Source organism: Gymnoscopelus braueri, assembly GCF_963280865.1.
Source record: "Gymnoscopelus braueri genome assembly, chromosome: 18".
Taxonomy (NCBI): Eukaryota; Metazoa; Chordata; class Actinopteri; order Myctophiformes; family Myctophidae; genus Gymnoscopelus; species Gymnoscopelus braueri.
Window position 1 is genome coordinate 8135029 of NC_137618.1, and position 26878 is coordinate 8161906.

Below are 26878 nucleotides of genomic sequence, written 5' to 3' on the forward strand. Positions count from 1 at the left end.
ATAAAGTGATAGAAATGTATTTTTGGCGGGCCTTGAACCCATTGGAAATGGCCGATTTTCACTTAGCTGCATGCCGATGTGAGCTTGTAGAGCAGCTATTTTCGGTCTGTGACAACCGCTTGGACCCATGATGACTTAGTTCTACTGGATCTATTCTCCACTAGTCTCCCCCTAAAATTTCAGTCTAGATTATATTTGTTGACAAAATTGTCAGTATATCTAATCTTAGTTTTAGTCCTCATAGCTTAGTTTTTATTTAGTTTTCGCCAGTGAAACAAGACCAGGAGACCTGGTTCTGCCAGACCCAGAATGAAGTCCTAGTATGTAACACACCTACAAACCACTTTATAACTGAAGTTCATGATGTCATGAATAGTTCGTGACGAAAGGGGACGTCACAAACTTTTTTTTGGCTGGGGCCGGAGGACAAATGGCCCCTGCCCATGTATGGACGAAACGGGTACAAAGCCTCATGTAAGCCCGACCCCTTGGGTCTGGCAAAAAGGTAGTCGACGAACATTTTTCGTCATAGTTTAAATCAACACTGCTATGACGTCATATTGGTGACATCAGGGATCTCCATACGTGGGCATAAAACCGACACATACAGACAGAAAGACCGCATTGGATTGAACCGCAGGTCCAACTGGATGTCCACTCGGCATTGCCACGCTGTCAGGTACTCGGGGCTCCGAACGCCAAGTTGAAAGTTGATTGGTCAGACGATGATCGTGTTATGTGCAAGACAGACTTATATTAGCATCTTTCTCTCTCCATTCATTGATCCATCTTTCTGTCTTAGTCCCTCCCTTCATCTCTCCTTTATTCATCCATCCATCCATCTTTCTGTCCCTCCCTCCATCGTATCATTGTGCCACCCAGACCCGTGCTGCCAGTCTTGTCGTTGTGCCCAGTCCAATTATAGAACCGCCTTCATTACTGGCTCTGTCACTAAGCATCAGCACGTCTATTTGTCATGTGGACTGGACTGGACTGGATGTGGCTTGGCCCTGCTTGCTTTGGCCTGGCTGTGGGGACAAATATACTGCTTTTACACTACAAATATACTGCTTTATACTACAAATATACTGCTTTATACTATGTTATACGTGTCTATCAGCCTCTATAACATTACCCCACTTTACATCTTACGCTTTAATCATACTCTGCTGAAAATAGGCCATTCTACAAGCTTGCGACGCTATTTCAGTTTACGTTTCTTTTAAAGGTAGGGTAAGTGATTTGCGTTGGTTAAAATAATTGTTAAATAGCTCTATATTCTGATAGTACTCATTGCTATAGAGTGTTTGTTCAGTATTAGGAGTCTCCTTGTCTCTCCACCTCTTTATTAAACAGAAAATGCATTTTCGTTTCAGTTTCAGTTTCATTTCCAATTTTATCCAACCAGGACAGAGAACTCAATCAGGATACAGATTAAACAAGTGAAATTGGAAGTGATGACACTAAGAAATGAGCATGCAAAATTGGAACTGGAACACTATACAAATTAAGCTTAAAAATGGGTACTTTCTCCTGATTGGCTGAGATTTTGACACCTACCGAAAAATGTATTTTCTGTTTATTAAAGAGCTGGAGAGACGGGGAGACATCTGTTACTGAAAAAACACTCTATAGCAATGATTACTATCAGAATATAGCATTTTAACCTTTTAAGAAAATACTTTTTGTTTTAACCAAAAAATATCACTTACCCTACCTTTAATTGCACGTTTCAGCAAGGCAATTCAAAGTGCTTTACGTAAAACATTAAACATTGAGACCAAGCATTAAAGTGAGTTTCTTTGTTAAAATAATAGTTAAATAGCTCTATATTGCGATAGTAATCACTAGTGTTTGTGTTTGTGTCGCTCCAGCTCTTTAGTGAACAGAAAATGCATTTTCAGGTGGTGACTCGTGACACCAATCAGGAGAGAGATCTCATACAGGACAAACAAGTGGTCACATAAATAAGTGAGCAGACACAATTGGAACTGGAACACTGTAAAATCAAAGCTGATTAATGTGTACTCTTTCCTGCACAAGTAGAAAAGCACACACATCCACATTGTAAAATGCCAGGTGCAGGTGCAGAACCAAAACCTCAATGAAATATGGAGCCGGCACACTGGGTCATGTTCCAAGAGATTAAAGGGTTTATTACCACCATAGCGTTATGTTTGGAGCCTAGTGTCTGAGGAAGAGCCACTAGGCTCCAAACGTCACGCTATGGAGGTGATAAACCCTTAATCTTTTGGAGCGTGACCCCCGTGTACGGACTCTGTTTTTCAATGAAAATTAGAAAATGTATTTTCTGTTTATTATAGAGCTGGATAGACAGGGAGACCCATGTTACTGAACAAACACACTATAGCAAGGATTACTATCAGAATATAGAGCTTTAACCTTCTAACAAAAATTAAAAGTTTTGTTTTAACCAGAAAACATCACTTGCACTACCTTTAAAAAAAAATAAGGACAAAATTACAGTGCAGAAGAAAATGATAAAAAATCATCAGGCAAAGCCAACGGAAACAGAAAAGTCTTCAGCTTTGAGTTAAAAGAACAGAGTTGTATGATGACTTTTAAATCGCTAGCTTTACAGCTGTCTTTCTGTCTGTCTGTCTGTCTGCATGTCTGTCTGCTGGGCTCTAAAATACTGTACTGTAGTTTACAGTGGGCTACAGTGAACAGGTCTGTGAGATGAGATCGCCACACACAAAACAGTTCTAAATTGCCCCATTGACCAATAATACAACTTCCAAATCAACAAAAGGAACGTTCAGCTTCCTGAAAAGCCGTTCCAGTTTAAAAATGAACGTAGTTCTAGTTGGTTATTTACTTTTGTACTTTTGTAGAGACAATTATACCTTTTTTAGATAGACAGACAGACAGACAGAGAGACACGTTATGAGCAATAAATAATAAATTACGCAGGAACATGATTCAGACAGGAGAGTGTGTGTGTGTACTGGAAGGTCGGGGTGGTCTGCCCTTCTTTCGCCTACCTCCCTCTCCTCCTCTCTCCTTGTCTTTTTGTGCTCTCTCTCCCTCTGTGTCTCTGTGTCTCTGTGTCTCTGTGTCTCTGTGTCTCTGTGTCTCTCTCTCGCTCTCTCTCTCTCAGCAGAGAGCATAGAGGGCATTATAATTGGGAGGTCCCTGTGTGGGCCGTGCCAGGTGTAACCACTTGTATGAGCTCCCAGGGTCTATGGCCTCTCTCTCTCTCTCTCTCTCTCTTGCTCTCTCTCCCTCTCGCTCTTGCTCTCTCTTTCTCTCTCTCTCTCTCTCTCTCTCTCTCTCTCTCTCTCTCTCTCTCTCTCTCTCTCTCTCTCTCTCTCTCTCTCTCTCCCCTCCTCTTTCACATACACTCTCCTCTCCCTGGTATTTCAAAGAGCTTGTCAAGCAGTGCCATTAAATGGCATTCAGTATATTATGTTTCTTTCTTTTCTTTCTTTCTTTTTCTCCAGAACGGAACAGCCCTTTCTTCCTTCAACCCCTCACTTTTATTTTCCTCCTTTTCTGCCACTCCCCTCTCTCTCTCTCTCTCTCGCTCTCGTCTTTAATTTGCAGGTTTTCATTAGGTTTAATGTGAATGCTTGAAGCGGTGTTGTGCTCTGAAAATACTAGACCTACAAGCCCACCACGCGCCGCGTGGGCTTGTGGGCCCTGCCCTTTTTGACAGAATATTAACCACGTTTGACATTGAACTCTCTCTCTGTCACATGTTCTTGTCATGTACCTTGTAACCTTCCATCTTCCTTTTCTTGTTTCTCCTTCATCCCGCTATCTCTGGACCTTCATGTACTTCATTCTCCCTCGCTCTCTCTCTCTGTATCTCTCTATATCTCTGCTTCCTTATTATTATTATTTACTACTAACTAACTCTTCCATTGGAAGAGTGATATGTTTTGATATTTAGTCGACTAAGACTAAACAATTTCAGATTACTAAAACTAAATGGTGTGTTATTCATAAGACTAAATCAGAATTAATACTGACCCCAACACACACACACACACACACACACACACACACACACACACGTAATCTGGCGTTCACACGCAAGTCAAATGTTCATAATCATATTGTTAGTCTGTAAGTCTGGCTCAAGGCTTGCAACAAATGAGAGAGTCCACACACTGGTTACAAATACAAAATGTGTTTTATTAACATAGTATAAGGTTAAAAGTGAAAAAAACACCTCATCTGCCAGTGGACTTGAGTGAGGTGCTGGAGCCAAAAGCAAACCAAATGAACAATTAAAGGGAGCCTCCGCACACTCAAAACTGTGCAAAATCAGGCATCGATGCCTGGAGGAGGTCTATGACCGAAACCTCGCTATATATATAAAACATTTGAAAAAATCTGATTTTTCGCAGTTTTGAGTGTGCGGAGGCTCCCTTTAATTAACACTCAAATAGTGAAAAGTAAAGATATCAGTGTCAGTTATCAGTAGTGTAGGCCAGGGAGTGTGTGTGTGAAGTGTTGTATGCAAACAAATCAAAAGCAGTGGGCCATGCTGCTGCAATGCTGCATGGTGGCTGCATGGGAAGGGAGAGAGTGAACTCTTAAATAGAGGAGGAGGCCAGAGAGCCACGCCCTTTTCAGATGGCACCTTATCTCCCTGACGGGCCCCTAAACCGGACACTGCTGGGAAAACAGACACACCTTTAGTATTCAGCCAATCGGACAATAAGTTTCACTCTTATGTACCTGTACACAAGATGTGACAATAAAGCACAACCTTGAACCTTGGACAATTAACCCATTAACTCATTCAGTGCCAATGATGTCGCAGACGTCACGTTTTTCATAAGCCCAGAGTGCCAATGACGTCTGAGACGTCATGAAAAAAAATGATTTTTTTTTTTTTCCTTTTTTTTTTTAAGGTTCAGAACCCAAGATATGATGATTTGAAGATTTGCTGCTCCATTCACTTCTTGTTTAACTTCTTACTGAAAAAGGCTGTATCTCGGCTCCTAAGCACTTTTTTTTTACAATGTATTTTTGGCCTCGGCACAGGGGTGATATAGCCAGAAATATTTTTGGCACTGAATGAGTTAAAAGTTTTTTAATGTATACACTGGCAGTTAAAGAGTTAATGGGTTGAAGCGATATTGTGAAAGTTGCCACCCTTTTCCCTAATGCATTGTTCCTTTCGTCATGTGTGTGGTTCTCTCATGCTTTAGGTGATCGATGGGAAGCTGGCTCCGTTCCTGGTCAAGGTGATCAAGTTCGCCAGCTCCCACGTGTTCAGCTGCAGCCTGTGTCGAGAGAAAGGCTTCATCTGTGAGCTCTGTCACAACGAGCAGGTCATCTACCCCTTCCAGGACTCCACCACCAGGAGGTAGGTCACGTACCCTCTCTTCCAGGACGTCCTCATTTAGTATCCCAAACCCGCTCCGACGCCTCCGGACGCCTCTCCCAGGCGATGGGAAGCAATTGACGTCCTCCCAGACAATGGGAGGCAGAAGGCTTTTTCATACATTTTTAACCCATTCATTCCGCAAATCTTTGAATATATATATATATATATATTTTTAAAGCGACATGAAGCTTTGCTTCTGGGGGGTCCCTCGAACAACATGTTTTGAGATGGGGGTCTGTGGCCAAATACATATCATTTTGTAAATTCTTTGTGTACATTTGTAGAATCCCCAGAAGCAAAAATTTGAGTTACAAATGTTTGCTTTAAAAAAAATGTATTCAAAGATTTGCAGTGACAATAGCAGATTTCCTCACAACGTATCTTTCAAAATAAAAGCTTAAGTGCCTAAAAATAAATTGTGTGTGTGTGTGGTATGTGTACAGTATGTGTGTTGAGTGTCAGGGACAGTTAATCCAGTGCAGTGTCTTGGTCGTGTCACCTTGCCGTCACCCTGTGTAGCAGACAGCAGGGTGATAAGGCCTCCAGATGGCCTCATTCCATCCTCATTAACATGACCACACTATCAACAAATATGCTGTGTGTGCCTGCAACTGTCCATTCAGTTTCTTACCGATTTATACTGTAGATATCTTTTTTAATACTTCACCGTACAGCACTGTCATATCGCGACGCAGTGTGTAACTTTTTGGGGGAATATCAATTTCTAATCAATGTAGCAACACAGTAACCATTGAAGATATCTCACCAATATTTGGAGTTACATCATGGCAAGGTAACTACACAAACCCAAACCTCTACCAAAGTATCACTGTGCTTTAAGTATATACAATGAGTGCGTTTCCTCATTGTTCAAACCAGTTAGTGTCTGTACATGACACTGTGACTTGATCTACAAGCTTGTAGATCATCTATTTATCGCCGAATGTTCGCCCCTGGGGTAGGCTCTATGCACAGCAGCCATATTGGCCAGAAATTGGGCCCTTTCCCTACTTCCTACCACATGTGTTACCAGTGATACTGATTAGAGCTCCGTTCCATTTCGTGCAGCACAGTGGTTCTCAAACGCTTTCATTCCAAGGACCCCCATGACTCTGAGAGTGTACAAATGGAACCATTTGGTTACATTTGTACTCTCAGAGTTGCACACCCGTACCGGGGCCATTTGGAACCCCCTCAAGGAACCATGATGGGTCCCTCCCTGGACCCCACTTTGAGACCCACTAGTGTAGCAGAGTGTTTCCAGTGAGCCAACATGAACCCTGACTCTGTTTGACCAGAATGGAACAGAGCCTTAACACATTCCACGCCAGAGTTTAATCTCATAATGTACTCACCAGTGCCAGCGTTTTATTGTTGTTTTTTTCTTTTACTCACGTCGCCACAGACAAAGTTAAATCCGTTAAATCCGCGCATTCAACTCTTTGTAAACACACCTTGTGAGTCGACCACCGAAGACCGCATGAAAATCTGATCCGCCATCTTGTAGTTACAACGGTTTATGTTAAACAGCGATCAGCGACGAGAAAAACTACAACCGAGAAAATGGCGGATTGGTGTCATCTTTAGAATGGAAGTGGATGGGATTGGAAAAAAACGGATCCCGGATAATTCCGTTTCCGGTGGTGCTACAATGAAATGTGTCGTATCGAACGAGGCCTACAATGCAATGTGAACTTTAAAAAAATAAAAAAAAATAAAAAAAAACAGTTGGCGTAGATCTACGCGACTGTCACGTGGCGGCTTTAAATAGGTTCGCGTAGATATACGCGACTGGCACTCAATGTGTTAATCAGTATCATTGGTAACACCTGTAAAGAAGGAAGTAAGGAAGAGGCCCAATTTCTTTCAAATATGACTAATGTGCATAGAGCCTCTAGGTCCCTATAGGACAAGTGGGTTGACGCTGTATTTATGTGTCTTTTTGTGTGCCTACTTGTGTGTGTGTGTGCGTGTGTGTAGGTGTGACGGCTGCGGTGCGGTCTTCCACGCAGAGTGCCGTCTGAAGGCCCAGCCGTGTCCGCGCTGCGTCCGCAAGGAGCTGCACCACAAGAGACCCAATACCTTCTGGTCCCCCGACGACGATGGCCCCGGATGCTACCACCTGCCCTACCATGACACCTGAGACACACACACACACAGGCATACACACACACACACACACACACACACACACACACACACACACACACAAGACCGTTGCTGTTGGGCAGAAACCTCGTATGTCCAAAACTGTTACTATTATTTAGTCACAAGCAGCGTGATCTAGTGTGAGAGTGACGACACCAGCGTAGTCTCCCATTGTAAGAATGAAATGCGGAAATGCTCGTTTTATCTCAATCAGGAAGTTCCAACGTTTGGAACTACAGCCCATAACGGCCCGCTTTGTGACGGAACTCTCTCTCTCTATGGGTCTGGTCACAAGCTCTTGTTAAATGCTTTTCATTGGTTGAATTTATAAATCCCACAGACGCACTTAAACCACTTAACCCATTAAGACCTGAAGCCGATTCTACATGTCTCCTAAATCTCAACAGTATTCTGAAAAACGTATGTTTCTATATCAGTGGTGCTCAATCTTTTTCATGTCAAGGACCCCCAAAATGATATGAATTTGGCCACGGACCCCCATCAAAATATTTTGTTCCAGGGACTCCCCTGAAGCAAAGATTTGAGTTAAAAATGTTCGCTTAAAAATATATATATATTCAAAGATTTGCACACATTTTCACGATTGTTCAAAAATAGCAGATCTACAAGCTCATAGCGCGGCACTCGGTGCCGCGCTATGAGCTTGTAGATCTGCTATTTTTGAATAGCCCAAAGTGTAAAATAATGCTTTTTTAGCTCAAATCTAAAAATTACAAAGTTCCAGGTCTTAATGGGTTAAACCCCAGCATCCGTATTGTGGCGAAAGCTTTCACTGAAAATAGCAGATCGACAAGCTCACAACAGCATCGCGTTGCAACGCGTCATGAGCTGGTCGATAACAGGGGTTTAAGTGGTTAACCACTTTCACTTTGTAGATTTTTCAATGGTGAGGAAAATAGCAGATCTGTGACGCATCGTGAGCTTGTTGATGGGCTATCGTCGCTACTTCTGCGTGACATTCCTGTGTGAGATTGCATTCATTTACAAAAAAAGCAAACAAACAAACAAAACTAAAGTTCAAATATGGAGATAAAAGGTTTCTGCCCAACAGCAACGATATGTTTCTCCTCTCTTTATTTGTTTTTGTTTTTGTTTTGTGAGTGTGTATTGACCATCTTCACACGACGGACATCAAAATGGCAGCCGTGTGAATGTGGTCTTTCTGTGTGTGTCAACGAAACACACACGCACGCACACACACACACACACCTGAGACCAGCTGTCTGAGCACATACAGTAAGACCGGACACCTGCAACCGCTAAACCTGGATTTATAGACGATAAAATAACCTACTGACCATGCACAAACACACACACAAGGACAGTTCTATACCTCTAATATGTAATATAACACACGCAGATGCACACACACACACACACACACACACACACACACACACACACACACACACACACACACACACACACACACACACATTTGTGGACTAAGTATGGTGATTGGGTCGATGAGTGAGAGAGAGAAAAACAATGGATTTGTATTTTATTTTCCGTTTTTATTTCCGTGTCGAGCCATCGCTCTGTGTTCATGTCAGCTCCACTGTCCGCCAGAGTCCAACCTGTCACTGCTGTTACACAATAGAATCAACTGAAGTGGATCATTCATCACCCACTGGCTGTGTTTACATGTGCACCATAATACCATCGTATCGTTATAGCAGACCTACAATGCGAGCTTGTAGATTGGCTATTGTCTGTGAAGGGATTTGGTGTAGAGGGAAAAAAAGGTATTGAAGTATACTTAGACTTACAAAGAATAGTCTAAATGTGTTACATTGCAATGCGTTGTGAGTTTGTTGGTCATTTTTCTTCAGCTACTAATTTCGACGTTTTGAATGAAATAACTTTCTCAACAACTGCTAATCTCGCAAACTGCTGGACCGATTGACGCCAGACTTTTCATGTAGGCCAAGGAAGACACCGAATTTGTTCAAATCAGCCTCATGGTGGCGCTATACTAGCCCACTTTATGTGTTGGCCCATAACTCTATATAACTTGAACCGTAGTTAAAAAACGTATTTTTCCATTGGCTCAGGTCCTGATGGCTTCAGTTCAACCCCTGACTTACACAGTCCTGGGTAGGCCACTAGGTTAGTGAATGTAAAATAAGGTTAATCATGGAAAGGGTTTTGTTGTTGTGCCTACATTGCATAACACACGTCTAGGCATTTGTTGTGTGTCGTGGCTGTCCAGTGGAAAACTTGTATGTCCAAAACTGTTACTTTTCAGGACATTTTTAAAAAGAGTCTGCGGTCCAATGGATCCAATGTAGTTATTATTTAGTCACATTCTCTTTAATACTTTCCGTTGGTTAAATGTTTATAAACCCCACAGACAGACTTATCTACTTTCACTTCTTTTAAATTAAAATATAACAGATTTACAAGCTCAAACCGGTTGCATTGCGACTCGTTTTGAGCACGTTTTTGCTACTTTTGCACCACACTTTTGTACGTCGTAGGGCATTTATTTACAAGGGGAAAAAATCATAAAAAGTTGAAATATGGAGATACAAGGTTTCTGCCCGGACAGCAAAGTTGTGTTTATGTGTGAGCATAATAATGAACGCATAATGGAGAAACGGGAAAGCAGGTTATTATTGGCTCATATAAACAGAATTTGCCACATTTTTCTGTAACCAAGATATGAGTCAGTATTCCAGTTACTGTGTGCATGTAAACATAGCCAATGATAAACAGCAAAATGTGAGGTCAAATAGTTTAGAGATTAGACTATGGTCAACACACTCAACAGAAGGAGAGACCTTGTGGTATTAGTATTATTATTATTATTATTATTATTATTATTATTATTATTGTTATATACCACGTGGCTATCTGCTCCTATGGTTGTCTATATCCATTTTAATTACAATTAATTGCACTTAAATAATTGGGACAAACTATATACATACAATATATGTAATAACTGGTTATTGTATTATTTACACTTTTACTAAATACGACTTAATAAGTAAAATAGGTGCCAGTAGTTATTAACAGTTACAGTAACTGGTTATTACATCTAATTCTGCTTAGACGTTTTTGTATAATCAATGGCCTGTGATTTAACCGCTCTGGGGGGAAACCTTTGCTGACAATAGCAGATCTACAAGCTTAAAGCCTAAGCTTGTAGATCTGCCATTTTCAGCGAAGATATTTAATGTAGAGCGAGAACAGAAAAGACACTAGTATAGAGCCCTGAGGGACAACCTATGGCGTTTAAGTGGTCAAAGGGTCGCCTTTAAATGAATGTGAGCTCTGATGATACACTGGAGTGACGTCATAGAAATATACAGTAGGCAGACACCTCTCTCTCTCTCTGTGTCCACATATTTTTGCACTATTATGCATGTGAGAAAGATGTCCGACCACAGACTGGCTGTTTAAATGAAACTACGAGTATCGATGGATTCAACAAAACCGCTCACGTCTCCATCCAGATGTTCTCCCTGTTGATCCTACTGTACCTCCCTTTAATGTCTGCTCATTCTGGACAAGAAGGCATGTTTTTCTTATTATAACCGGATTTTGTGTGTGTGTGTGTGTGTGTGTGTGTGTGTGTGTGTGTGTGTGTGTGTGTGTGTGTGTGTGTGTGTGTGTGTGTGTGTGTGTGTGTGTGTGTGTGTGTGTGTGTGTGTGTGTGTGTGTGTGTGTGTGTTAGGGATGGGTATTGGCAACAATCTCACGATACGATACGTATCACGATACTTGGGTCACGATACGATTATATTGCGATACGCATCACGATACTTGGGTCGTATCACGATATTGGGATATATTGCGATATATTGCGATATATTGTGATATATTGCAATATATTGCGATATATTGCGATATATTGCAATATATACATATATCACAACTACATATTGTTTATATATACACTACATATTGAGTAGCTGCAGATCTGTGATAGGTTCTTTGAATGTTTTTCATAAAGCCTGTATCTTAAAAAGGAAAAAAAAAAAAAAAAAAAAAATTTTTTTTTAATCGCGATACAGTATACAGTATCGCGATACAGTATCGCGAAATAAAATATCGCGATATATCGTGATATCGATAATATTGCCCATCCCTAGTGTGTGTGTGTGTGTGTGTGTGTGTGTGTGTGTGTGTGTGTGTATTACTATACGTGTGAGGTCCAAATGTCCCCACTAGTACGGACGGAATTTGAGAGATGACATTGTGAAGAAAATGTTCCGATTCAATTTTTGGGATTCAGCCGGTGTGTCAGATCTTCTCTCTCTGTTGGGATTAAGCTTCTGTCTGGCATAAGTAATTACTCTCTCTCTCTCTCTCTCTCTCTCTCTGGGCCGTTCCTGTGCTTGTGCCAGGCGTCCCGGATGATGACCCGAAGCAGCTTCTGGTCTCACGCCGCAGATCCAGGAGACGTATACAGTACACCGGTCGTGGTTCTCAAACGTTTTCATGTCAAGGACCCCCCAAAATGATGTGTTTGGCTGAGTGGCGGCCATGCCGTGGTGTAATTTATACCAAAGTGGGGTCCTTGAAATTAAACCGTTAAGAGAACCACTGCCCTATGCGTTCTGAGATGCCCTTTATAATCCAATGCTTTCTTGTGTAGACAGAGCAGTGATTATCCAGGTCTGTGTGTCTGTCCTACTGTGATTTAGAGGTAGTCAAAACCATATCTTGCATTTTTTGGGTCATTGTTTTGTTACAAGCCCACAACGCGTTGTGAGCTTGTAGGTTGGTTGCCTATTTGGTGCTGCGTGCACGTGTAGGGGGTCTCAGCTTTTGTCAGATGTAAAAAGAATAGGGGGTCTCCAAAGAAAAAAGGTTTGCGAACAGCTGGTCCAGTGTTGTAGCTGGCTCAGAGACTCTGACCCATTCAAAAGCCCGGTCTCTGACCCAATGTCGTCGCTGTCGGGTGGAAACCTTGTATGTCCAAAACCGTTAACCCATTAAGGCCTGAGTCCGATTCTTAAAATGTTTTCTAAATCCTAACAGTTTTTTGAAAAAAATATAAAAAATATTTTTTTCACGATTTTTCAAAAATAGCAGATCTGCTATTTTTGAATAGCCAAAGAAATCTAAAGTGACACAGATGCGTTCCAGGTCTTAATGGGTTCATTTGCAGGAAATTGATTTTTTTTTTCCAATGGAGCCAATGTAGTTCTTATTTAGTCACAAGCTCTTGTCAATACTTTTCTTTGGTCCGACCATTTATAAAAAACCCCAGGCTTGAGCCGGTCCTAAGTGAAAGGCTTTAAGTACACTGTGTCGTGTTGTCTGTCACGTAGCATCATGTCGGTTCGTCTGGACACAAGTCGAAACCTCACGCGATGATTTCAAATCATTCAAAATTGATACTTGAAGGAGGTTTGATTGATCGTGCCTGGCGCAGAGGGAGAAAGCAAATGCAGATCTACTGTAGGAATGCTTGGATTCATGTCATGAATACAATTCTGAATTTAGTTTGATGCATAACTTCATTGATTAAGGGGAAGGCGCTATGGATATACTTACTGTAACTTGTCTGTGTGAAAGAAGGGAAGACGTTTGTGGTTTCTTTTTGGCTATTCATTTGCACTGCTGTATGTGAATTTGAATTATGAATGCGTTTGCTGCCATTTTCATATGTTTACCGATATTGGCCCGGCTGGCAGGCTTTTTGTGTATGTGTGTGTATGTAAGAGGGTGTGTTCACACACGTTTCTGTGTGGTGTACGTACATAATTATGCAGAGTGTCGAGCTATGTTAAAGCTCCAGTTCACATCGTAACCACATGAGACTGGTTTATACTTTGGCTATTCGAAAATAGCCAGATCGGGCATAGATGGGCTATTTTCTGCAAAGATATTTTAGTGTAGCCCTTGGGAATAATGGTCAACTACGAATAGGGTCCATGGGAATACGGGTCAACTAAGTTTAAGTGGTTATAATCGATAAAAAAAAATCAAAGACGGACATTACAAACCTGAGCTTTAAGTTGAAGCCTGGTCATAGAATCTGATGGTGTGTGTGTGTGTGTGTAGTGTGTGTGTGTGTGTGTGGGGAAGTGAACATACAGGTTTGTGTGAGTTCCTCATTTGTTCCCCATATACCTCTTAAAAGTATTAGAATATATGATTTTTGTTGCTTATTTAAAATACACATCCCTAAGAGATCAAATATATAACTGTACCAGTGTTAATGCTGTCCAACTTGCTAGATTTCAGTGAGTCTTAAATAGGGTGTAATTGATTATTTTTTAACAGCTCTATATTACCATACCAAGCATCGCCACAGAGTGTTTGTTCTCCGTCTCTCCAGCTCTTTAATAAACCGAAGATACATTATCAATTCATCCAGTCAGGTGAGAGATCTCATACAGGAATACAGCATAAAACAATTGAATTGATGAAACAAAGAAATGAGCAGACAAAATTGTAAACTAGAACGCTATGAAATTAAAGCTAATAAATGGCCTTTGTGGGGGATTCAATCTCCTGACTGGATAAGATTGGTATCCCAAACTGAAAATGTATTTCTTTGTTTACTAAAGAGCTGCAAAGACTTAACAAACTCTCTACAGAGCTTAAAGCTTTTAAATGAAACCATATCATTGACTTACTTTAAAGACAAAGCCTGTTTAAGTGGCTCTGAACTCTACATGAGTCATGTTAATCTGCAGGCCGTTTCCCCCCAAACACTCGTCTCTCTAGCATCTACTCTCTCAGAACTCTGTTGGAGAATCAAATGTGTCATTGATGTTGTTTATGCCAAGAGGAGAAGATCCAATTTAGTGTGGAGTAGATTATCAACCATCAATCCTGTTGTTTGTTTACTTACATACTTACTTAGGCCTTTAAATTCCCTGAGGGAACATAGGCCATTGATGAAACCCCTATATCCACTCCGGTATTGTGCCCATTGTTGCCTTTACAGCCATGTATCCAACATTGATCCAACACAAAAGATCTTCAGCGATTGCCAACCTGTAGGCCGATGACCAATAGGGGGGCCGTGAGGATATTGCAAATGGGCCCCCAAATAATTGGCAAAACATAAACATTTTAGTGATATAACATAAATAACAAAATGTAAAAAAGGGAATGCTCCATGAATGATATTCAGCAGAAGCATCTAGGAGTGGAGAGGCCATACAAAATGAACACTCACTGAGGAAACCTCCGTTTCCATTGTAGACATTTCACACAGATGAGTCTGATTTATGCTCAGATAGCCGGTGTCGCTGCGCTGAATATTTTAGCCGATCTGCAAGCTCATGAAGCGGTGCAGTGCAATGTTTTTTTGGGGCTTGTATATCGGCTATTTTTAGCGCTGTGACACGGGCGCTAAAAAAGTAATAATGGGGCTTTTACACACAAATCAAGGTCAAATGGCAGCCGGTGGGGCTCCATGTCTTGGCCAGGGACACTTTGACACAGGGCAGGAATTGAACGTTTTGGCCTTTTTGTTACAGGGACTGTTATCAGTGTACGGTGTGTTCCCAACACGCTGTACGCCATCATGTGATTGTCTCCATAATGTTTTATTGCACTTGTTTTTAAAGATTATTTATTGTACAGTATTTAAGTTGAAGTTATGGTTTCTGCTTTACTTGCTTGTCTGTTGTTGTTTTTCTCCAACGTCACCCAAGCCTAACTGTTATGCAAGAGAACAGGGACGTGTGTTTTCTCTCCTGTCCGGATGTTGGGACTTTGTCTGTTAGCCACTGATGCCAATAAAAAAAGTACATCTAATTACTGAATGGTGTAAGGATTTCATTTTTTTACTTTTCACTGCAGGACTCTGTCTGTCTGTCTGTCTTGCAAACTGCTGGACTGATTGAGGCCATATTTCTTGTTCACGCTGCTAGTAAGTCGCTCTGGATTAGTAGCGTCTGCTAAATGTCTAAACTGTAAACTGTAGACCATTGGTTCTCAAAGTGGGGTCCGGGGACCCCCAGGGGTACTTGGGGGGGTTCCAGGGGGTCCCCAGCCAAATCTGTCAATATAGCGTCACAATAAATGTAACCTTTTATACTTTGGATATTCAAAAATAGCAGATATACAAGCTCATAGCGCGGCACAGAGTTTGTAGATCTGCTATTTTTAAAAAATCGTGCAAATTTGGGCAAATCTTTGAAAATATGTATTTTTAAAGCAAACATTTGTAACTCAAATCTTTGCTTCTGGGGGTCCCTGGAACAACATATTTTGAGATGGGGGTCCGCGGCCAAATGCATATCATTTTGGGGGTCCTTGACATGAAAAAGTTTGAGAACCACTGCTGTAGACAACTTATACCTCCATACATGTTTTCTCACATAACGTCGCTGTCAGGTAGAAGGAACCTTGTATGTCTAAAACTGTTACAGAAAAAAGAGAACCCGTGTTCCAATGGATCCAATGTAGTTATTATTTAGTCTCAAGCTCTTGCTTTTCATTGGTTCAATATTTATAAAAACCCACAGACACACTTTAATTGTTCAAATATCGAGGAAAAAAAGCTGATCTGAAAATGTGTGAACATTTTTCAACACGAAAACAATTGTGACGATTATGCAAAATAATTGCGATTATCTCAAAATAATTTGTGGTCAGCTGATCTGCAATTTTTTATGCTTTTGTGCGACGCTGTAGTACAGTATGATAAATAGGGCATTAATTTACGAAAAAGAAGACATTTTTTAATATGGAGATAGGAGGTTTCTGCCCGACACGCAGTGATGATATACAGTGTGTATCAGGGCAGGAATTTCATGGAGGCCATGGCTGCCGAGGCCCCTCGGTTTGGAACCTTCAAATATGATATAATATAATGATAATGTCCTGAGGCCCCACAGTGTTCCTGATGCCCCGCCCACACTGTTTTCTCCTCTGCTTCTTTCCCTTCAATACACTTTCATACTGTTTTCTCCTCTGCTTCTTTCCCTTCAATACACTTTCATACTGTTTTCTCCTCTGCTTCTTTCCCTTCAATACACTTTCATACTGTTTTCTCCTCTGCTTCTTTCCCTTCAATACACTTTCATACTGTTTTCTCCTCTGCTTCTTTCCCTTCAATACACTTTCAGACAACCACCGTCTTTAGTTGAGATTCTGAATGGTTAACTCCCCCCCCTGACGACCCAGATGAGTCCTGTGACTCTGACTAGTCCAGGGCTGAGCAAGGTTGCCAGATCTGCTTATTATAATTTCCCAGCAAGATTTTATTTGAAAATAGCCGATCTACAAGCGTTGTGAGCTTGTAGATCTGCCATTTTCAAATAGCTGATGTATATGTTAAAGTGCTCATGTGGCCCATAGTCGCTTCTTTTGGGCTGGTTTTCCTAGACCTGGTTGCTTGTTTCTCTCACAGAATCTGGCAACACTGGGGCTGAGCATGTTTTGACTCCGTAGTTTTACAAATGGTCGCCGTCATGCAGAAACCTCATATTCTAAATTAACGGCCTATTTCATCATCCTACAGCGTCACATGAAAACATAAACTGTCGGGCAGAAACCAGCTAACCCCAAAATGCTTATTTTTCAGGATTTTCTGAATTGGGGGGAAAAGGGGGAAAACAAGAAGCATCTCTATGGCTATTTTAACCATGAACTTTATGTAGATTTGGCATTGTATATCGTCGCTGTCGGGCAGAAACCTCTTATCTCCATATTCTAACTTTTTGTGTTTTTTTGTAAATGAACGCCCTACTTGATCGTACTACAGCGTCACACAAAAGCATCAAAAGTAGCAGATCTACAAGCTCTTTGAGCTCGTAGATCTGCTACTTTTCCTGTTTTTGAATTTGAATCCTAAAAAGTAACAGTTTTGGACCAGACAGAGACTATATTGATATTTGACTATGTTGCTTTCTTGTTATCTTCCTTGTTTCTTTCTCTCTCTATTCGTTACCCTCTCTCTAACTCTTTCCTTGAACCTGTACGAGAAAGTTCACCCACACATTTACATCTGTAACCTTGTGATGCGACATAAAAGACGCAGCCTGGATAACATGCCATTCACAATGTAGGACAGCAGATTATAGGATATGTTAATGTAAAGGATGTGATGAATAAAGCTCCATACTGTAATCTATATCAGATAGCTAGCTCCATTCCAGTGTCCTACATTCATCAAGCTACTTTTTTTTCTTCCTTTTTATTCTCCTCGGCAATTGTTCGGTAAAACAATATAACATATGGGGGGATAGATAAATAATATCCTGTGGTCCTGTGAGATTGTTGCTTAAACTTTGGAAAACTATTTTTCTGTTCGTTTCTGTTCGTTTAAAAATGCTGTTCGTTTACCAGGCTTCAACTCGGGCCGGGCTTTAACTTTCCGGCCCTCTTAGCGTGAACATGCTGGTGTTTGGTCAGGTTACATAGCAGGCTGAAACTCTTGTCACACTGTTTAAAGACGTAAGGTTTTTCTCCAGTGTGAACACGCTGTCTCTTAAAGATGACTGAAACGGACGGTGGAAAGGTTTTTCCCCGGTGCGGACACGCTGGTGTCTCTTCAAACCACTTGAATCATAGAAACTCTTGTCGCTCTGTTTACAAATGTGGGTTTTCTTTCTCGTGTGAGACAACTGATTTGTCTTGGCTTCTTCTGTTGGTTGAGTTAAAGTCCCTGCAAACTGTCGATGACTGTAAGAGTTTGGTTCGTCTTCTGTGTCTCCTTGTCTCTGGCTGGTTAGAGAGCTTGTGGTTGTCTGTCCATTCCACGGCATGTGGAAGTAGAGGTTGTTATGGCTCCTCTTACTGTTAACTCCTTCCATCACCAATGCTGCTGCTATACATGTGACTGTGATGGGTATTGGAGTAGTAGGGATCATCTGTTGGAGGTGTACAACCTATATACCTTACTCTGCCCACGCGTCTCTTCAATCTTTCTCTGCCCCTTGCAGGATTACCTCACAGCACTGCGGCTCAGGAAACTATATCTGAAAGTCTAGAGACATCTTCACGCCTTATATAATTTGAAAAGGAGCTCTGGTCTGACGTCACACACAACAAAAAAATGTTTGCCTGCCAACCTGGATTTGCGTAGGCCGCTGGTCTGTCCACATTTGAGCACGACTTTATATAACGTCATCATCAAAGCGACAGCAGAGATCCACATGAAAGCCACGGACAGACAGACGCACAGGTGCAAAAAACATCATCTCTGCCCCGGGGCCTTTCGGCCTGCCGGAGGTAATAAGGTGAATATTTCCGTTTTACGCAGTGGTAGAAGTAGTAGAAGTTTTACTTAAGTAAAAGTAGCAACACCACAATATAAAAATACTCTCTTACAAGTAAAAGATCTGTATACATTTTTTGACTTTTTGAAAATGTAGTGTAACTGTCCTAACTGTCCTAACTGTCCTTCTGTCCTAACTGTCCTAGCTGTCCTAACTGTCCTTCTGTCCTTCTGTCCTAACTGTCCTAACTGTCCTTCTGTCCTAACTGTCCTAACTCTCCTAACTGTCCTAACTCTCCTAACTGTCCTAACTGTCCTTCTGTCCTAACTGTCCTAACTCTCCTAACTGTCCTAACTGTCCCAACTGTCCTTCTTTCCTAACTGTCCTAACTGTCCTTCTGTCCTAACTGTCCTAACTGTCCTTCTGTCCTAACTGTCCTAACTGTCCTTCTGTCCTAACTGTCCTAACTGTCCTAACTGTCCTTCTGTCCTAACTGTCCTAACTGTCCTTCTGTCCTAACTGTCCTTCTGTCCTAACTCTCCTAACTGTCCTAACTGTCCTTCTGTCCTAACTCTCCTAACTGTCCCAACTGTCCCAACTGTCCCAACTGTCCTTCTTTCCTAACTGTCCTAACTGTCCTTCTGTCCTAACTGTCCTAACTGTCCTAACTGTCCCAACTGTCCCAACTGTCCCAACTGTCCTTCTTTCCTAACTGTCCTAACTGTCCTTCTGTCCTAACTGTCCTTCTGTCCTAACTGTCCTAACTGTCCTTCTGTCCTAACTGTCCTAACTGTCCCAACTGTCCCAACTGTCCCAACTGTCCCAACTGTCCCAACTGTCCCAACTGTCCCAACTGTCCTAACTGTCCTTCTGTCCTAACTCTCCTAACTGTCCCAACTGTCCCAACTGTCCCAACTGTCCTTCTTTCCTAACTGTCCTAACTGTCCTTCTGTCCTAACTGTCCTAACTGTCCTTCTGTCCTAACTGTCCTAACTGTCCTAACTCTCCTAACTGTCCCAACTGTCCCAACTGTCCTTCTTTCCTAACTGTCCTAACTGTCCTTCTGTCCTAACTGTCCTAACTGTCCTTCTGTCCTAACTGTCCTTCTGTCCTAACTGTCCTTCTGTCCTAACTGTCCTAACTGTCCTTCTGTCCTAACTGTCCTAACTGTCCTAACTGTCCTTCTGTCCTAACTGTCCTAACTGTCCCAACTGTCCCAACTGTCCCAACTGTCCCAACTGTCCCAACTGTCCTTCTTTCCTAACTGTCCTAACTGTCCTTCTGTCCTAACTCTCCTAACTGTCCTTCTGTCCTAACTGTCCTTCTGTCCTAACTGTCCTAACTGTCCTAACTGTCCTTCTGTCCTAACTCTCCTAACTGTCCCAACTGTCCCAACTGTCCCAACTGTCCTTCTTTCCTAACTGTCCTAACTGTCCTTCTGTCCTAACTGTCCTTCTGTCCTTCTGTCCTAACTGTCCTAACTGTCCTTCTGTCCTAACTGTCCTAACTGTCCTTCTGTCCTAACTGTCCTTCTGTCCTAACTGTCCTAACTGTCCTTCTGTCCTTCTGTCCTAACTGTCCTTCTGTCCTAACTGTCCTAACTGTCCTTCTGTCCTAACTGTCCTTCTGTCCTAACTGTCCTTCTGTCCTAACTGTCCTTCTGTCCTTCTGTCCTAACTGTCCTAACTGTCCTTCTGTCCTAACTGTCCTTCTGTCCTAACTGTCCTTCTGTCCTAACTGTCCTAACTGTCCTTCTGTCCTAACTGTCCTAACTGTCATAACTGTCCTAACTGTCATTCTGTCCTTCTGTTCTAACTGTCCTTCTGTCCTAACTGTCCTTCTGTCCTAACTGTCCTAACTGACCTAACTGTCCTTCTGTCCTTCTGTCCTAACTGTCCTAACTGTCCTAACTGTCCTTCTGTCCTAACTGTCCTAACTGTCCTAACTGTCCTAACTGTCCTTCTGTCCTAACTGTCCTAACTGTCCTAACTGTCCTTCTGTCGTAACTGTCCTAGCTGTCCTAACTGTACTTCTGTCCTAACTGTCCTTCTGTCCTAACTGTCCTAACTGTCCTAACTGTCCTAACTGTCCTTCTGTCCTAACTGTCCTAACTGTCCTTCTGTCCTAACTGTCCTAACTGTCCTTCTGTCCTAACTGCCCTAACTGTCCTTCTGTCATAACTGTCATAACTGTCCTTCTGTCCTAACTGTCCTAACTATCCTTCTGTCCTAACTGTCCTTCTGTCCTAACTGTCCTAAATGTCCTAACTGTCCTAACTGTCCTAACTATCCTTCTGTCCTAACTGTCCTTCTGTCCTAACTGTCCTAAATGTCCTAACTGTCCTAACTGTCCTAACTATCCTTCTGTCCTAACTGTCCTTCTGTCCTAAATGTCCTTCTGTCCTAAATGTCCTAACTGTCCTAACTGTCCTAACTGTCCTAACTGTCCTAACTGTCCTTCTGTCCTAACTGTCCTAACTGTCCTTCTTTCCTAACTGTCCTAACTGTCCTAACTGTCCTTCTGTCCTAACTGTCCTTCTGTCCTTCTGTCCTTCTGTCCTAACTGTCCTAACTGTCCTAACTGTCCTTTCTGTCCTAACTGTCCTTCTGTCCTAACTGTCCTAACTGTCCTTTTGTCCTTTTGTCCTTTTGTCCTTCTGTCCTAACTGTCCATCTGTCCTAACTGTCCTAACTGTCCTTCTGTCCTAACTGTCCTAACTCTCCTAACTGTCCTTCTGTCCTAACTGTCCTAACTGTCCTTCTGTCCTAACTGTCCTTCTGTCCTAACTGTCCTAACTGTCCTTCTTTCCTAACTGTCCTTCTGTCCTAACTGTCCTTCTGTCCTTCTGTCCTAACTGTCCTAACTGTCCTTTCTGTCCTAACTGTCCTTCTGTCCTAACTGTCCTTTTGTCCTTTTGTCCTTCTGTCCTAACTCTCCTAACTGTCCTTCTGTCCTAACTGTCCTAACTGTCCTTTTGTCCTTTTGTCCTTCTGTCCTTCTGTCCTAACTCTCCTAACTGTCCATCTGTCCTAACTGTCCTAACTGTCCTTCTGTCCTAACTGTCCTAACTCTCCTAACTGTCCTTCTGTCCTAACTGTCCTAACTGTCCAATATCAGTAAATGTACCTCAAAATGTATTTGCTTACTTTCCACCACGTGGTTTAATGAACATCTTGCAGTTTTTAGTCTACACTGATTGGATCTCGTACTGTTTTCTTAGCAAACGTGCCCGTCTGCCAGTCCTCGATAATCAAAAACATAAAAACCACTGCACTGTGTGACAAATTTCAAGATAAAACAAGATGGCGTGGCCTCTGTGTGGAACTCCGTCTCCTTGACATGTGGCCAATCTGTGGCGTCAGGCAGATATGACGTATCTATGGCGTATGCTTGGCCAAGGTTTATAGTTTAGAGTTATAAATATATTCATCCCAGACCAAAGACTGTCTCACAACAATTATTTATTTATTCATGCAGATAGTACGTCGATAACGGGTACTGCACTAAGTACTCTTTTCAACGGGTACTGACGTCATAATACATATTACCCTCTGACAATAACTGCTACTGCACCGGTTTAGGTAATGCAGAATGGTGTGCGGTTTTGGGAAGATTGCCATAGGTACTTATGTGGAAATAAAGTGCAGCGATGGCCGAAAGTGGCGATGCCAGCCGGCAATGGTGACCTCACTGAACGAGGACAATAATAGCGTCACGGTGGAGTGGATTGAGAACGGAGACACAAACGTGAAAGAGATCGACTTGGAAAGTATATTTGCCCTGAACCCAGACGAGGAGACTGACCCCAGCCCAGAGACTACACCGCCTCCCACCGCCGCTTCTGTTAAAATCAACACAGTTGCAATGAACCATCACACAACAGCACCGTACAAGAGTGACTCTCCATCCAGAGATGACAGAGTGGTGACCCACGCGTGGCCGGCCAGCCCACAGCCTGAACCGGTCCCTCCCATGTACCCACGGAGGAAGTGGGATTCTTTCCGAGCCACTCTCGACTTCGGGGCTCTGGCGCGCAACAAGTGTCACCCTCCCTTCAGGGACAGCAAGCTCACTCAGGTCCTCAGAGAATCCTTCACTAGGAAGAACCCGCGACGTACGTGCAAGATTGCGACCCGATCTCCTGTTATGACATCGTGTAAGAATACACGCAACATGCTACGCTATGCTAACAGGGTGAAGGAGCTGACAGGTGACCCCGACCAGGTAATCCCCAACATCCACGCAGTAGAGTTTTCGGACGACGACTGGCTAAGCAGCTCGCCACAGAGCGATGACCTCAAACTGAGCTTTGAGTGGAATGAGTCATGGTCTCAGACGGTGGAGACGCAGGAACAGGGTCTAGAAGACAAGCGACCACCGCAACCTGAACCAGCCCTCCTTCCCTCTGCTAAACGGCCTGCACAGCCCACGCTGGCTCAAAAAACACAGCAACCCCAGAATGTGAGAAGGACGTTCAACTGTGTGAAGGAGGAGGAGAAACAGAAAATCCATGAGAAAGAGAGAGAAAGAGAGAGAAAGCTGACGGAGAAGAGAACACAGGAGGTCGACACCACCGTTCCCCACTACGAGATCATGTACATGATCAGGGATGTCCGAGCTAGTTTAGACTACAGACCTCAGATCAAAGCAGACCTGATTGAAACACACAGAATATGTGTTTATGTGAGGAAGCGACCGCTGAACCAGAAGGAGCTGACCAGAAAGGACCTGGACGTGATCACCATTCCCACTAAAGACGTGGTGATGGTCCACAAGCCCAAACAGAAGGTGGACCTGACCCGCTACCTGGAGAACCAGACCTTCCGCTTCGACTACGCCTTCGACGACTCCACAACCACGGAGATGGTGTACAGGTTCACAGCCAGGCCCCTGGTGGACACCATCTTTGAGAGGGGAATGGCCACCTGCTTCGCCTACGGACAGACGGGAAGTGGAAAAACACATACTATGGGTGGAGGTGTTCCTGGACAGAACCAGGATTGTTCCAAAGGAATCTATGCATTAACTGCTCGGGATGTATTTCTCATGTTGAAGAAACCCAACCATAAGAAGTTAGAACTACAAGCGTATGCAACCTACTTTGAAATCTACAACGGGAAGGTGTTTGACCTGCTGAATGGCAAAACTAAGTTGAAGGTGTTGGAGGATGGTGAACAGCAGGTTCATGTGGTAGGACTACAGGAGAAAGATATCGAATGTACGGAGGATGTTCTCCAACTCTTAGAATTGGGAAACAGCTGCAGGATAACAGGCAAGACTTCGGCCAATGAACACTCTTCTAGGAGCCACGCTGTGTTCCAGATCATCCTACGGAGGAAGGGGGAGATGCATGGGAAGTTTTCGCTCATCGACTTGGCTGGGAATGAGAGAGCAGCTGATGCGTCCAGTGCCGACCGCCAGACTCGCCTGGAGGCGGCCGAGATTAACAGAAGTCTGCTGGCGCTGAAGGAGTGCATCAGGGCTCTGGGACGCAACAAGTCTCACCCTCCTTTCAGGGATAGCAAGCTCACTCACATCCTCAGAGACTCCTTCATTGGGAAGAACTCACGTACGTGTATGATTGTAACCGTATCTCCTGGTATGACGTCTTGTGAAAATACCCTTAACACGCTGCGCTATGCTGACAGGGTGAAGGAGCTGATAGTTGAGCCCAGCCAGGTAATGGAAGTGGGTCAACACAACGCCGTCCATGAGGTCAACCAGCCAGAGCTTCTGGAACAGTGCTGGCTGAGCAATCCACCACAGAGTGATGACCTCAAAATGCTCTGTGAGCAGAATGAGGAGGAACTATCTCTCTTCCGTCAGAGTTCATTTAGACCTCAGGTGGTCCCCAGAAGCAATGTTGAGAATCATTATCCTAAGCTGTCTACCTTCTATGATGCGACGTCTGAGCTGGTGGATATGAAGGAACGGAGTCTGGAAGACCACCAAACTGTCTTCCAGGAGTCAATCCACTGGTGGGGGGATGAGAAGGTGTTGCAGAAGATGGAGGAAGTGGATGAAGCGGACTCATACGCCACCCAGCTGGAACTGATCCTAAGTCAGAACATAGAGATCCTCACTGAACTTAGAGACAAAGTGAAGTCATTCAGTAAGCAGATCATCCCCAAGAGCCCCGTCGTCCGGTGTGACGCGTCGCCTGAGCCTCAGCGGTCATTGTCCAAAGAAGCCATTGATCATCTGATACTGAGGCATCTAGAGGCTGAGTTTAGCAGAGATTACGCTTCGTTCTGTTCTGCACTGCATGTACAGGAACAGGCCAGTAAGCAGATCAACCGCAAGTGGCCTGTCAGCCGCCAGCCTGAGCCTCGGGCTCAGCAGCCATCGTCCAAAGCAGCCATGGATCATCTGATGCTGAGACAACTAGAGGCTGAGAATAACACTCTGAGAGATGATTACGCCCGCCTCAGCAACAAAGAACTTCTTTGGGCCAATGAGAGGGACGCTTTGGAAGAGCGCCTCAACAACAAATGCAAAAAGAAGAGTCTCTGGGAAAAGTTGCGCTTCTGGAGGAGATCAGGGAGATCAAGGACCGCCAGCTCTGAACTCTCTGTGGAGGCCGAGGAGGAGGCAAATCAGAACCTGGGACACAACGCGATTCAGAAGATAAACAAACAGCTTGAAGAAAGGGAGGCTTTGGATGAAAAGCTCCTCTGTGCACAGCAGAGGATCGCAGACATGGAGAATGAGATACAGACGACCCCGATAGAAGGTCCGTGGAAACAGAGACTGGAGCAAACTGTGGAGAAGGACAGGCAGAAACGTGAGATTTTGGAGGAGCAGGTTAAAGACCTCCAATACCAGCTGGACGTCATCACTAGAATGGGCAGAGCGAGATACTATTAGGACCATCTAAGACATTTTTTGAGGGGTCATTGAGAGAAGGATGCTCTGGATGAGCACCTCAACGACACATCGTTGCTGTCGGGGCAGAAACCTTGTGTCTCCATATTTCAACTTTTCTTTTTTTCTTTCTTTTCTTTTTTTTGTAATTAATGCCCTAATTTGTCATACAAGAATGTCAAACAAGAATAGTAAAATATATTTTGAAACAACTAATGTTGTATGTGTGTCCCGCAATCCAGTGGACCAATCAGCACCACATGTCTTGTAAATCCACAAATATTTAGCACATATTGTAAATTGTTTTTGAACTTTAATTTCATACCGGATAGAACTTTAATGTCACGCCTCCATTGACATGTGGAGATGACCATAGATGAGTGACATCCAAGATCCACATTATCTGACCTCAATACTGGAAGAACAGGACTCTGTGATGGGCTACTGTTAATGCCTATTAGAAATATATTATTTTGTTCTAAATATCCAAAAGTTGACAAATACAGTAGCCTACTATGACATCAGTCATCTCCATATTTAGGCATACTGAGAGAGATTGACACCAGATTCCTAGAATGTATAGATAGATAAAGATAGCCAAGCAGACTACATGTAGATTGTCATTAACCATTGTCCATTGTACTTAGTTGGAGGTCAGTCAGTGGCATCAGTATTGTGACATTTTTCAAGATGTTTTGGGGACTTTTTCATTACATACACCAGTAAAGGGGTAGAGATCCTCTCTTTACCTCCGCCCCTCTAGCTCCGAGATTGGTAACTCTGACCTGAACATGTATTTTCTGTTTACTAAAGAGCTGGAGAAATGTGGAAAAGCCTGCCTGTTACTGAGCAATCACTCTGTAGCAATGATTACTCACAATATAGTGTGGAGCCAAAGATTTGAGTTACAAATGTTTTCTTTAAAAATATATTTTCAAAGGTTTGCACAAATCTTCACGATTTTTCAAAAATAGCAGATCTACAAGCTCGCATAGCGCATAGCGAGTGCCCACTTTCAAAGTGGGCCCACTTTGAGAACCAATGCGCCACCAATGCGCAGGTAGGCACCGCACCATGGAGAAGCAGTGGGAGAGAGACAGAGAGAGGCCCAGCAGACAGCCCACCAGCCTAGGCTGCGTCATCGAGGGGCGGTACCTACCATTATTGTGGGATCACCTTAGCGATCACACTAATGTTATTGCCACTATTTATAGTGGGATCGTTTTAGCGATCCCACAATTTATACATAATTTATTCTTCTATACCATACTTCCGCCCGTTTTTTGGCCCCTAACTAGTCCTTCATACTTTTAGCTACAAACTCCGTTCCAACTATTCA

The 26878-nt window shown here is 43.0% G+C and overlaps 2 protein-coding genes across 2 annotated transcripts in view; both read left to right on the top strand.

The window, feature by feature from the left end:
• Window positions 1-8092, top strand: part of plekhm3 (pleckstrin homology domain containing, family M, member 3) — a 93610-nt gene extending 85518 nt beyond the window's left edge. The window contains exons 13-14 of the mRNA XM_080456911.1: window positions 5187-5344; window positions 7346-8092. Of these exons, the coding sequence (XP_080313037.1) occupies window positions 5187-5344; window positions 7346-7508 (321 nt within the window). The 3' untranslated portion in view covers window positions 7509-8092. The remainder of the gene's footprint in view (window positions 1-5186; window positions 5345-7345) is intronic.
• A 14174-nt stretch (window positions 8093-22266) lies between these two features.
• On the top strand, window positions 22267-25542 carry LOC308105855 (kinesin-like protein KIF2A; the record flags this gene model as incomplete). The annotated part of the gene is made up of 2 exons (XM_080456779.1): window positions 22267-22596; window positions 23011-25542. 2 exons carry the CDS (start codon window positions 22267-22269, stop codon window positions 25540-25542), a joined length of 2862 nt encoding a protein of 953 aa, XP_080312905.1.
• Between the last annotated feature and the right edge of the window lie 1336 nt (window positions 25543-26878).